We start from the raw sequence: 14,113 nt of genomic DNA, 5'->3' as shown, positions 1-14,113 counted from the left end.
CTGTTTTTTGTTTTTTTGCGAAATGAGAGAAACGAGTGATCGACGCAATAGTACATTTGATCCATCTAGAAGGCCCCTGTAGGCCTAGAAGTTGAAATTTGAAAAAAAAAAAGTAGGAAAAATTAGGAACACACCACACACGCCATTATCTCAAGAAAGGGAAAAAATATGAGGGGGGGGGGGAAGAAATGGAATCCCCAAATTATCGTAGTATTAAAAAATGTTCAGAATCTTAGGGGAGAAAAAAATAAAAAACTATTTCTCCTCGATATGTTCAGAATCATATCTTGAGTATTTTAATTGTAGTTTATTTATTAGTGTATTTCAAGAAACTCAAGTTATAAATATAACGAATTTTTAAAAATCTTTCATTCCCACAGAATGTGGAATCGAAAACAATGTTATAATATCAAAACTAAAAAGAAAATCGAATTTCTATTGTTACTTGAAAAAGTCTGATTAATGATCATGATCAATTTTTCCCCCGTGCTTTTCGGGAAAAAAAACCTGTCAAGGAGACAGAAATGTAGCACGTGCATGCTCAACCCATAGCCCAAAGGCACGACCACCTAAATTCATGGCCCCCACAAGGGGTGGGCAGGCAACGCTCCAGCCCTGGGGCCCGGGATGATTTTCATTATTTTTTGTTTTTTAACGCTATAAATCCATCATAAAAGGGCCCGTGAAAGTCTGGTCGGAGTTCAATGTACACGTCAAAGAATTCGTTGCATCTTTTCAATTGTTGACAGATTTCACAGATCCTCTGATCTTCCGTAAAAAACATGATATGGATGCAATTATAATTTATATAACGTGTTGATAAATTGTATGAACAATTACTCATTGAAAAATTTTGCATTTCCATTCAAAACAAAATGCCAATTAAAAGTGCTTCATTTATCTTGTGACAACCAGTAATGAATAGGCCTAGGGTAATTTTGAAACACCCTCTGAAGGTTCATTAACAAACATTTTGGATAATTTTGATATTTTCATGCGGAACAAAATTTTTCAGTTGGAAAGAAATTCATGATTTTTATGACGCAAAATCATTTACGCCATAAAAAATCACGTTATTTCATGACCTTCATGGTTAATAATGTCATGAAATGACCTGATATTTCATTAAAGTCATCAAGAATCACGTTATTTCCTGACCTTTATTGTTCGTGGTCATTTAATGACTTTGAAATGACGTGTTTTTTTTTTGACTGACGTCATTCAGACGAAAATGACCAAATTTTCACGTCATATTTGACGTCAGGCGACTAATTGGGATGTTAACAAGGGTCTTTTTTTTCCCTCCAAGAAATATGGTCACTATTGTCCCGTATGATTGTTCACACAGAAGATAGTCCAAAAATATTAGACTCTGTATAATCGAGAAGTCATTTTTCCATCGGCTCTGGTCGTACGGATCAATCTCATTTATTTTGGGTAATTTGTTTTGAAATGGAAACGTTTCCAGTTGATTATTGATAATGTTGACGAAATGTTAATCCAGTCTGTTTTTTTTTTATAAAAAGAAAATATGATGTTAATGTAAGGTAATATTGAGTGAAGAGCTCAAGCTATTCAACCCCCTATTATTATATTTTTATTCATGAATGTTGGCTATTACTTGTTTTGTATGTCTTTAATTGAAATTCCCAAAACACAAAATTGACGCTTTTTGGCGCCTTTTCATTCCCGAACCAAATTTGGTGATAAATGTCTGAGTTGATGGCAAAGTGAAAAAAAACCCTGATTTTATTAGTTTTAATTGGTGATAGCTTTCTTTCTTTGAAACCGAGCACAACTCAGTCTAACGCCATCGACGATTTGCTACCTAGTGGGTTGTGGTGGAAGTGTGTATCTAGTGTTGTCTGATTTTTCAGTGCTGCCATCTATATTTCAGACGTGAAGTGTGATGATTGAATATTTGTGCGGTTTGTAAGCTTGTTGCTCTCTGTGGTGAAATTTTTTAACGGGAGCAGCTCACATTCGCGCCTTGGAACCATAATTGCTGATATCACAAGGCAAACTATATTGGCGACAAGAAAAAAATGTTTAGGAGTGATCGGAAAATTGGCAAAAAATTGTAATGTTCCGTGACATGGCCCACTCAGATACAGCAGGCATCTTCAACCTGTTGCTCGTGAGCACCATGGTGCTCCCCCCCGAAGTATCAAGAATGTTCACGAGCACAATTAAATACAGTAGAATCTAGTCTAATGTGATGGAAGGGCAGGCCGGATAAGCACTTATTTGAATAGGGTGATCCCTGTCCATCCGTTGCGGGTATAATACCATTACACAAATACTGTTATATATAAAGTGTTTTTGATGGTAGCCTGGCATTCCAGTTTGCACTTGTTATTTGTGAGCACCAAGTTTTTTGACCTTGAAAGTACTACATAGCTGGTTTTTCTGCACTTAGCGCTCTTTCCGATAACTGACCGAAACCAAGATAAGTTTCGTCTAGTCATTGGTCACTATGTTTAAGGTATAACTATTGCATTAAAATGTTTCAAATGTAATTGAAGTTTAATTTTTTTCCCAACCACTCAATTTGTGCACCGAAATCTTGACATTTAAGTATCGCCAAATATTTTCTTGTGATATTATTTTTTTGATCAATGATTTTCATATCATCTGCCATTTTTGAAGACATATTGCTTTCAGTATTGCAGAGAATCACCTGCCATTATGGAAACGAACCAAGAAACAACGCAGCCAGCTGAAACGAGCAAAAATTTAGATTTCAACCAATTGATGTCTCTGTTGATTGCACCAAACAAACGGGTGAATGAAAATCTTATCCTCCCCGTGAGTTTCACACCTCATCAGATGAAGACGAAAGAAGAAAAAATGGTTCAAGCTACTTTTGAGAGCTGCACGTTCAAGACAGTTCTCAGTTGTGTTGCAGGTGATTCACGTTTTTTTCTTCAAATAAAAATGAAAGTTATCATGAATATTGATGTTTATCAAATGCTAGTGAAAAGTTATGAAAATGTTTTAGAAATATTGAAGAAATTTCAGCTTCCGCAACAATCTAAATGCCAAATCGATCAAGCTCTTTTTCAAATTGGCTGTCTTTAGGTATTTATCAGACTTATAGATCTAGCTCTACAAGTTTATAGCGTATAAGATTTTTGTACAGTAGAGTCTCGCTTATCTGTCATAAACAGACCGGCAGAACATCGGATAATAGGGGAGGTGTTAAGAAAAAGCCTATTAAACATCAAACTATGTTATGATTTTACACATTACTAATCTAATAATAATGTTTTATGACAAACAAAAAATTACTGAAAAAATGAACTCACAGTTACGAAATATTATGAAGTTAAATACGGAACTTGAAAAGTTCAGTCCTGTCATGATTTCTCGTAGTATGCTTTCCTAAACAAGCACTGCCGTCTCTGCAGCGCCATTATGCCTTATCACATAGAGCAACAGGTCTACAACTGGACAATTATTCAACCATTGCACTTCACTCATAGTTAGAAAAATTAACGGCAGTACACATAACAAGCTTTAAATAGAAACAAACTTCACATTTGGTTCACAACATGTACACTCACACTCCATCACGTATCAGTTTCTTGGAAATTTCGTAGAGGAATGTATGGTTAAGTAGTAGCCCCATTATGTCCATTCCTGTAGTTTCTTGTTGCTCAATGTATTCAATTGTGGTTTCTAGAGCCTTAACTCTGTTGTTATGTGAAATTCTGAGAAGTTCAACAGGTGATGCTTGATTTTTTTTTTGTGGCGGGACGTCGGATAATAAAGTTGGCGGTTTTTTTATTAAAAAAACCGTTTATCTATATACAGTAAAACCTCCCAACAACAGCCACTAACGGGACAGTGAAAATATGGCTGCTATTTGGAGGTAGCCGTTATTGGGGGGAATGGCTGTTTTATTTCTGGAAAAAAAATTTGCGATCTATGTAACATGCAAAATGATATCTATTCTGTAATTGATTACTATATAACTGATTATGTTCCAAATATGATTATATTGATAATATTATTATGATTGATTAATCATTCCACTGTACCATTTTGGCATCCTGAAATTTAGGCTTGCAGTACTGAGGTAGAACACAACAGAAACGACTTGGCGAGGAAAACTGATATGGACCAAGATAATGTGTTCTAGCAACCCCAAATAGTTCTTTGTTCTCACCCCATGACCATACATGCTAAACTCATGACGCGCAGGCCAAATGTGGCCCTTGGGGGTCATCTAATGTGGTCCGTGATCTCAAACCTAATTCTATAAGAATTAACTAAGCGACATATTCTCAAATCACTTCAATTACCTGTAGCACATTTATGGACAATTTAAGTGACCTGATCGCTGTTTGAGATCACTTACGTGACCCGTGGCACATCCCCACTTCAATTAAGTGGACCACAGCACATTTTCAGATGATTTAAGTGATCTTTAAATGCAACTATAAAGCTATAGGTGGCTGTTTTTTGCCCTCCACTGTACCCATCTAGCATTTGTACCCTGGAAAAGAAAGCATACATAATTTTTCCCCATAGAGTTTGGGAGAAGGAAAAAAACTCCCTTGAAAATCATTTTTCTCATAGTAATATATGTATTTTTTTCGATTCCATGTCCAAAGTGACCATTGTTTGGAGGTTACGTGTGATGTGGTCTATGGAATGCGTTCAATGGTTTTTTTTTTACTTGGGTAAAAAATATTATTTTGGTGGTTTTTATTTTTAAAGCCAGTTTAGTGGCGCCATCTGTTGTGAAAATTGGTGAAAATGACATTATCAAGGAGGATGCTCTCACAGGTGTCCTCCTTTCTCAGTTTTTGAATCTGGAAACTCTAAGGATGGTAGTTCAAGTAGGATTACTCCTGTGTAGGATTAATTCCCGTGGGAGATGGCGATATTACAGTCAAATCCTATTATAATAACTCACAACAAAAATTTCTGGATATAATTAACAACATTTTTAGTGCCGTCCAAATTATTTGACTTCCCACTATTTCTTATGTGGAAGTTAGATTTCTATATACAAGCACATGTATGGGATAAATTATGCTTGGCTCTTAAGCAATTAGGCTTTTGCCTAAAATGTTTTTTTTTTTCAATTTTCAAACCCAGAAACAAAACTAGGTACTTAGTCAGTCGTGACAAGCTTACATAACTAATGCTCCCACTGTGTAATGATAAAAGAGCAGTTACAGCGAGGATGTTCAATTTTTAAAAGAGTGAAGGCCACTTGTGTGATGGGCAACTGCTCTACAGGTATCATAAGTGTTCTGGAAATGTGCTGCGCATCACTCAAGTGAGCTGGGAATGTGCCCTGGGCCACTTGAGTGATCTGAAAACTTGCTGCAAATCACTTAAATGATTTAGAACTTTATCACATCTTACTTAAGTGATCTGCAAACGTGTTGCTTAATTCATTTTTACAAAATTAGGTTTCAGGTGACATCAGATGCTCTGAGAGCCACATTTGGCTGGAGCATGCACGAGTTTTAAAGGATGAATTAGACACCCTCTGATTCGGGGCAGCAGACCTACCTGCTCCTCCCAGTTGCGGTCCCGGCCAAACCCTGTTATTAGTTTGAATATTTATTCAAAACAAACAAAATTCACTCTAGACCCAGAAATTTCTTTAAAAATAAACGATATGCAGTTAACAAATACCACTCTGAAATTGTTTCCTACAGATTTTATCAATTACTTTTTATACAGGTTTTGGATTGGGTGGTGCCATAGGACTTTTCTCAGCTAGTGTTGATCCTAATGTGGCTGCTATCGGAGAGAAACAGACAGTCCGGCAAGTTCTGGCTGATATGAAGACAAAGACTGTATCATACGGCAAAAACTTTGCCATTATCGGAGCTATGTTTGCTGCTACGGAGTGCATGATAGAAAGTGTGAGAAAATTAGTTTCATTTTTCCACTTATTCATTACTCAAAGTACCTCTGAAATATTTCGTGCATTTACATCGATTCAAAAATAGATTTGTTAAATGTACAGAATTGCTATTAAGTAAATTTACAGTTATATTATTATTTTAATTCAAGAAGAGTGTGCAAAATTTTGAAAACTGTTTCACTTTTAGCATCGAGGTAAGTCAGACTGGAAAAATGGGACTCTCGCTGGTGGAATAACTGGAGGAGTTTTAGGATTACGAGGTACAATTTTACTAATTTAGCATTTTATTTTATGCGTAATTTTTTTAGACCAGAAAACATTGTTCAGAAATCGCCAACAGAAAAAGCAAATGCACAGAAAAGTATAAAATTCCTAATGCATTTTGACACACTATGGGTTTGTTTGTTTTAGACTCATCCCTCGCATATCATTATATAAAAAAAAGATTTACAGTCATTTTCTTTAAACTAACACACATTATATATGAGTGTCATCTTCAGAGAAAAAAATGTAATTACTATCACTCTGAACAGGAATCCGACTTGGGGTGGTTACCAAATCTTTACTCCCTGTTGCTCACTGAAATGCCAGAAAAACTGGTATACCCACCCACTATCCTTGAGAGCAGTTAAATCTTCTGCAACACAGCATGGCGCAGACTACACTAATGTGTATGAAGACATCCTGGAGGGGGAAATTCACACCATGATTCTTAGGGCAGTCCACAGTTCCATAATGGCGCGAAGTGATTTTGTACAGCATGTTGCAAGATATCCCATATGTGCTCAATAGTGTTTATGTGTGAAAATTTAGGTAACATACAGAGTATACTGAAGTCAGAAGTGTGTTCCTGGAGCCACTCAGTAGTGACTTCCGATGTGTGTAGTGTCGCATTGTCCTAGCCTGTCGGAATCCGCACAGAACATGAATGGGTATAAGTGATTGGAAAGGATGTTTACTTACTGGTCACCATTCAGTCTTTTTGTAGCCTTATGGACTTAATGAAGGGTCCCATATCATGCCAACTACACACGTTCATATCATGACAGAGCCTCTGCCAGCTTGGATGGTCTCCTGTGGACATGCAGAGTCCATGGTTTTATGTGGAGTTTCTCCATGCCCATACATGTCCATCAGCCCAATACAACTGAAAACGTGACTCGTAAACTCCGACCAGGCAACATGTTTCTAGTTGTCAACAGTCCAGTTGTGATGCTGGCAAGATGCATGTTTTGGTGTGTTGCAGTCATCAAAGATATTCAAGTAAGACTTTGGCTCATATCAAGGAGAGACCATTGTTCAGTTCACATGCTGACACTTGTTGATGCCCTAACACTGCAATCTGTAATGATTTGAATCAGTGTTGTACAGCTATCTCAATTCTTGCTGCCATTGGTGGTCCCATTTCTTCAGAGTTTTTTTCTGCCCACACCTCTGTTGGAGATGTGATTTTTTTCTGGATTCCTTATATTCACTGTACCTGCGATGGTTGGGCACAAAAATCCAAATTTCATCTCTACCTCAAAAATGCTGTGGCCCATCTCATAAGTGCCGACTACCAAGCCACAATATAAAAGTCACTTGAATCGTGATAACCTGTCATTTTAGCAGCAGAAACCGATCTTGCAGTTTCTCTAGCTACTCATTGTTTTATGTGGGTGCTGTTGACTGCATCAAGTTATGTTGATTAATTGCATTTCTCCTTTATTTGCAAATGCTTGTCTGTATCTGTACCAGTTTTTCCGGCACCTCAGTGTATATCTGTTCTCATCAAACGTCATGGTCAGAATGAAATTGAGATGAAGGTTTTTTTAACAACTGGCTGTTGCGAAGATATATTTTGGAAAGAGAGAAAATTCAACTGCTCCTGCGGGGAATCGAACCCACGTCCTTTCACTTTCTGGGTGAACGCACTAGACTACAGAGGCACAGAATCTCTCAATCTTTCCTTGGAGCTCGTGTACACCGAAAGGGACACGAGCTCCACCACGTGTACATGGACGGCCGGACCAGACTCAGGCCAAGCTCACAACTGCTGACGCTGCCACCAGATGGCGACTTTCCAAAATGTATCTTCGCAACAGCCAGTTGTTAAAAAAACCTTCATATGGTAGCAGAGAGTGATGTCATCCTTGTCTCTATCCATACAGTAGAGTTTCAATAATTCGAGATGAACGGGACCAAGGTTCCACCGGGAAACTCCAAACAGAAAATGACATTCTAAGTGTGTGTAGGTGTTCTACTCTTATCTATTCACTCTTAATTCAATGTGACTTAATTCATTATACAACTGCCAAGACCATGGCCTCTTTATAAAAAAAAAATTGCTGACAGGGGCTCCAGCCGTTGGAGTTTAACATGAATGTTATTTTTTTTTTCTCCCACATAATAAATTTGCTATAGGAAAGCCTGCAAAAAATTCTTTCCTGGGGACACCCAAGACCCCAGTCTAGAAATCAGTCCCTGTTAACATTCCCTTTCAAACTCAAATTACTCACATTCGAGACAATATTAAACAAAAAACAGATTTTGAGAATGAATTTCGAAAAATTCCCCACCACCTCAGATTATCCAGAACCACCAAGTTTTGAGACTCAAATTATTCAGACTCTACTGTACTTGTTCTTGTAGGGCGGAAGTTGCATTGCAGAATTTTGCAGTAATGAGCATTCATAATGGGAAAACCTTTTAGAGTCTATTAATTCTCCTCAAGACTCACATTTGAAAGTGTTATTGATGCAAATGAAATGCACATTGAACAAATGATGTGTTTAAATGAAGTTTTCGTGTCCAATTTGTTTCTTGTTCTTCATGCACAACTTTTTCACTTGGTGATCAAAATTTAAATTATTATTTTTTATATTGGAGTTTTCTTTCCCCCCCATGGTCCATATAATGTACCCGTATATACAGAGTTTCAATGAAATACATTCTCGAGAATGGGCTCTACACTGGTCTGAGAAGGGTTCAATTATAACCATCCAGTGCATAAAGGCAGTTGGAGCAATGCTATGTGCCAAATTCCTTAGAATCATAAAACTATGTGTTCATGGGTATTGGAATAATCACTCACATAAGTGCCAATGCTTCAGATTTACCCGGAAGCCTTTCCATTTTTTTAGCCTTATCAAAATTCCTGTCGGAAACCAGATTCTTCTGATTTTTGTATCTTCATTAAAAAACCCCGAAAATCCTCAAATTGTATTTCACAGAAATTGAGAATCCCTAAAGAAAATCTCTGTCTTTGCAATCTCAGTGTGCCAATGTTTCCTAAATAAAAATACAGGAAATTGCCTATTGTCACCAAATATGATATCAAAACTGAGCAAAGTTTCCAATTACCATTAACATCTTAAAAAAAAAATGCTGATGTTGGGAAATGAAGTGCTATTGCAAATCACAGCGGATTAAAATGAATTCCACGGGGGGGTGGGGGAACCATCCAACATGACAATGAGATAAATATTCATTGCCACAATAATCAGATTGATTTTAGTGGATAAGAAAAATTCTAGTGAGCTTCGTTGAAAAGTACAAGGTAATTTTTATGGAAAAAGGTTCGGAGGGCCAAAATTATATACAGAGGGGAAATGAGTCATATGGTCACCCTCGAAAAATCTCAAAGTTTTTTTTTTAATTTGCAGTATGTGTTTTCTTCTGCAGCAAAATGTTTTGCCATGTGACAAACTGCAGATTTTTTGAGTCTGGGAATTGGCACCTATGACCATTGCTATAACAAATTTGCTATTTATCAACAAACAGATATTTATTAATGAAGCTGTTGGAATTTATCAACAAGCAGTTATTTATAATGGCTATTTATTAACTTTTCAGGGGTATATGATCGAAGTGTGAAATTTTCAATTGGATGGACCGAGTTACTAACCCCTTAACTGCCATGGGCATATATATAAGTCCTAGGGAGTTTGTGCATTAACTGCTATGGGCATATTTATACGTCTTTAGTCTTTCTAATCAAAAAAGGTGGGGACTGGGGAATGGATCATGTAAGATTTCATCGGCAGTTAAGGGGTTAATACACCGTCGATCAACTGCTTTGACAAGGGAACATCAGTATCGATTAGTAAGGGTTGTGATGTCATAGGAGGTTTTCTCTTAATAGAGTTGTTAATAAATGGAATAGCTTATACTTCCGGGGTTCGTGAATTCTAACACAATTGATATGTTAAAAAAAATTATGATAAGCATATGGGGATAAATCAAGAAGCTATTCATTCTTAGATTAAGACAACCATAATCTATTTTAAGGGCAGTGCATTATATAATATTATTAGTTTTTCTTTCATGAGATAAATATGCTTTTATATCAAGTTGCTGTATTTTTGTTATATGCTAGTGTGCAAAAATTAAGGACAAAGCTGAAAAATTGAGGTTGAGTACTCTTTACGGATGAAAACCAATTTAGTCTGACTAGCGATTCTGGACACATATACATCTGGAGAGAGGGGGGGGGGGGAACACACAATAACTCCTAAAACATAAATAAATAAATAATTTTTTTTATATAAATAATGTGATCTTCACATATTCCCAAGGGATCAGCATGATCCGTCCAGGGAATTTGTTAGTGTTAGTAGACATCCATGCCCGAACCCAGACCTGCACAGTGAGAAGCTAGTTCCCTAACCACTCGACTGCCAGGCGGCACATCAATTTGCCTGGGGCACATCATTGAAAGGGACCGGTTTGAAGGTGGAGTTATTCTCGTTTGGGGAGGTATCAAAATGCTTGGTACCCATACATTTCTCAAGGTGGGTTCAGTCACTGGTGCCCGCTATTGTACCGAGATTCTCCTTCCTTACATGAATCTTTTTTAGAGGTGCTATGGGTTCTCAGTTCCTCTTCATGGACAACAATGCTACACCTCATACAGTGGCTGTTGGAGAGTGAAGATATTCAACGCATCGATTGGCCGGCAAGGTCCCCGGTGTGGAACGCTCTAGGGAGATGCTTGACAGTATGCCACTATCCACCAGCAATGATTCCATAGCTGCGATTGGTGCTACAACAGGAATGGGCAGCATTCCTCAACAGCTCGTCGACAACCTTATACTCAGCCTGGGCAGACGATGTAAATCCTACATAGCAGTCAAGGATGACCATATTCCCTACTAAATGCTGGATTTTCCTTGCTAGTCACTTGTCACATGGACGTTTTGGTTTACTGTTCAATTGTGCTCGAAGCTAATTTTTCAGTTTAAGTTCCTTTTTATCCTTTGGATTTCTTTTTTTTTGGGAAAGTTTTGTTTATTTTGTTTACTTATGGTATTATTTGTGTCAATTTGGAACACGTTTGCATGACGTTGCATTAGAAAAACCGTCTCGTCCTTAATTTTTACACACCTGTGTATTTGATATCCATATTTTTATGGACATCATTTTTTCAGCCATCTTGTTGGCAATTCGTCTGTTGTGGCCTTTGAATTTGTATTTACAATATAAATAATTATTAAAAAAGCTTTGATGATTTACTGGCTGTTTTTTTTGTTTTGTTAATAGCTGGAGTGAAAGCTGGAATTTTAGGAGCTGCAGGATTTGCAATATTTTCATCAATTATAGATTATTATATGCATTGATTTTTTTGTTTCCACTGTTATTTGTTTTTCTTTGCACATGAATGCATGTTGATTAAATACATTTTTATTGTATTTTGTTTCATTTGAAACATTGATTTCTCATTCGCAATCTGTATTACTGCAATTAATTTCACAAATCTGCATATTGTTAATTAGTTTTTATTGGGGCTTGGAATCGATTAAATTTTTCTCATATCAACCAATAAACTTAAATTGATATTTGCCTGGGGTAATCAAATTTTAATTGAATATTTTCAAATGTTATTTTGAAACAAACTTATTAGGTAACCTTTTTTTATTAATTGATGCTACAAAAAAATATTTTATTAATTTCACTCACCTATTCGCAAGATGTAAACAAACACTATAACAGTTAAGAAATTGAGTCTGCATGTATCAATTAACGTTAAAAACTTTTTGTGTGTGTGTAAATTTCCTGACCCAAATGTTACTGTTGGGGAGGGCGGAGGGATTTCTCCAAATACAAAAACTGGTTCTTAGAGGAGACGACAAGGTTTGGGCTTGTTCTTTAAAACTTCCATGAAGCCTAATTTAAAACTGAAATAATCACCAGTTTTGTATTTTCCTGAAGTTGAATTCCAGCACATGACCACAGAAAAAGAAATTGCTACTCCAGCAACTCCCACACCGAGGAAGTTAGCCAACACCAGCTCTACTATAGCTGGTATTGGGCTAGCGCACTAATCTCTTGGCAAGTATAAAAAAAAACAAAAATGTCAAAAGCTGTTGTTCTGAATTGGCTATAGTTTGCAGTCTAATTTGCTCTTGAGTGCAGAAAATAACAGTGGTGCATGAAATATATTTTAATACATATAATCGATTTTGCCAAATGAATCGAAATAAATTATGAACTTTTAGTAAAAATTTCAATCGATGAAGTTGATTAACTCAACTAAAATTTTCAACAATTGATCAATTGAATTGATTAATCAGACCAAGTCTAGTTTTTTTTATGATTATTAATTTAAAAACATAAACAAATCAGTGGAAATTAAAAGCCATTTATTGACTAAATAACACTGAACTATATGTAAAGTAAACACCAAGAAATCAAAACATTACAATTAATATATATATAGCACGGCGATACATTAATAAAAGGAAATAAATACTAAGTTATGGGGAAAAAATAATACAAAGCCATTTAGTACAAAATATCAATAAACGAGCTGGTAAAACTGAATGGGCGAGAAAAAGTAATGGCGTAAGTATTCACACTTATTTAAGAACTTTGCAGATTTTAATATTGAAAAAAAAATTAATGTGCTTTATTATAAAAACTATGGATCAATTTAAAAAAATCTCTGGATGTTTGAACTTCAATGCTGTTTCCATGCCTTAGATTACTGTGATTTGAGAAATTGAATTTTTTGGATGTTATTGCCGAAACTGGTATTTGGAAAGAAAAGTGATTTGCCTCCTCCGGGATTGAAATCTGGGTCCCCTTGCATACCAGGCATGTGCGCTAACCAATACACCAGAGACACACTTTTCAATTCCTTTTAACATGCATTAGTAGCGTGAAACGCTGATTGGAGGCATAGTAGCCTCTTTTAACTACAGCAACAATCACTTTTCTTTCCAATTATCAGTTTCGGCATTAACATCCAGAAAATTCAATTTCTTAGTATATTTCAGGCCGAAAAAATACCATCACTGTGATTTGTTTTGTGAATATGAGCCTACAAAGTATGAAAGACTGGGATATATCAAGCAGAGATGAAGATGCAATCCAGAATGACATTCACATGTGCCTCTGCAGAGAAGTGAACCACCAACCTCTTTGCAGTCCAGGTGAGTGCTCCACCATTAAGCTACAAGAGGACTGGCATTTTCATCCTTTGAAGCATATATGATATCCTGCAATCTCGGGACCGCATATGGGCGGCAGAATAATAGCTCTTAATGACACTTAGACTCCCACATGGCAACATATACCATAGCTGCCAAGCCTCCCAAATTTCTATTCCATCTTCCGGACTCCCGAAAAAATCTTACATTACCAAATTTCACCCATCGTAAAAAAATCTCTACTTTTGGGAAAAAATTATTCCGAAAGAATTTACTTGGGAAAAAACAATTGCTTTCATTTTTAATCCCTGAAATGACATCTCAAGCGTAATGTAAATTGTCCCCATTACGTCAAATCACAAAAAATATATGATTTTCAGGGAAGGAAAAGACAAAATTTGTCAAACAGCCAGCATCGATTCGACCCTTTGACTTCCCGAATTGGTGAGATGACATGTATCTGCTTTGACCATATGCAGGGCAGCAACTAGATACTTTTTTGGGGCAAGTATGCATTTTGGCACCACATGTAATGTAGAAGGAGCTGTTAAAGGAAGAATTCAGCACCCCCTCTAATCCAGCACCTGAAGCATCAGACCCACCTGTTCCTCTAGTTGCAACCCCAACCAAGGTCCTGTTGTCTGTGATATAAGGAAAGATAGGAAATTTAACCTACTGATTGGCAACTTGGCATTAATCAGCAATGGCTTGCATGATGCTATGTTTTTTCAAAAAGAAAAAATCCCTGCACTTTCTTTTAATAATGAAAAGTCTCAACAATATTTTCGAAAATCACTTTTACATTAATTTT

General features: G+C 36.5%; 1 protein-coding gene across 2 annotated transcripts; it reads left to right on the top strand.

The window, feature by feature from the left end:
- The first annotated feature begins 1,349 nt into the window (after positions 1–1,349).
- LOC149089115 (mitochondrial import inner membrane translocase subunit Tim22) lies at positions 1,350–11,562 on the top strand. 2 transcript variants are annotated; one of them, XM_089237261.1, is made up of 5 exons: positions 1,350–1,437; positions 2,665–2,908; positions 5,707–5,891; positions 6,081–6,153; positions 11,414–11,562. In XM_089237261.1, exons 2-5 carry the CDS (start codon positions 2,689–2,691, stop codon positions 11,488–11,490), a joined length of 555 nt encoding a protein of 184 aa, XP_089093387.1. In that variant the 5' UTR covers positions 1,350–1,437; positions 2,665–2,688; the 3' UTR covers positions 11,491–11,562. The 2 variants fall into 2 exon arrangements, with proteins under 2 accessions (XP_089093387.1, XP_089093386.1); XM_089237260.1 differs by having other exon boundaries at positions 1,413–1,547.
- Positions 11,563–14,113: the final 2,551 nt, after the last annotated feature.

This window comes from Pholcus phalangioides, unplaced genomic scaffold (genome assembly GCF_987345545.1).
Source record: "Pholcus phalangioides strain wild (caught in Gottingen) unplaced genomic scaffold, Ppha-v1.0 ptg000002l_1, whole genome shotgun sequence".
In the NCBI taxonomy this organism is placed as follows: domain Eukaryota; kingdom Metazoa; phylum Arthropoda; class Arachnida; order Araneae; family Pholcidae; genus Pholcus; species Pholcus phalangioides.
The sequence above is the reverse complement of the archived record's forward strand: the minus strand, read 5'-3'. Positions and strand labels throughout refer to the sequence as shown.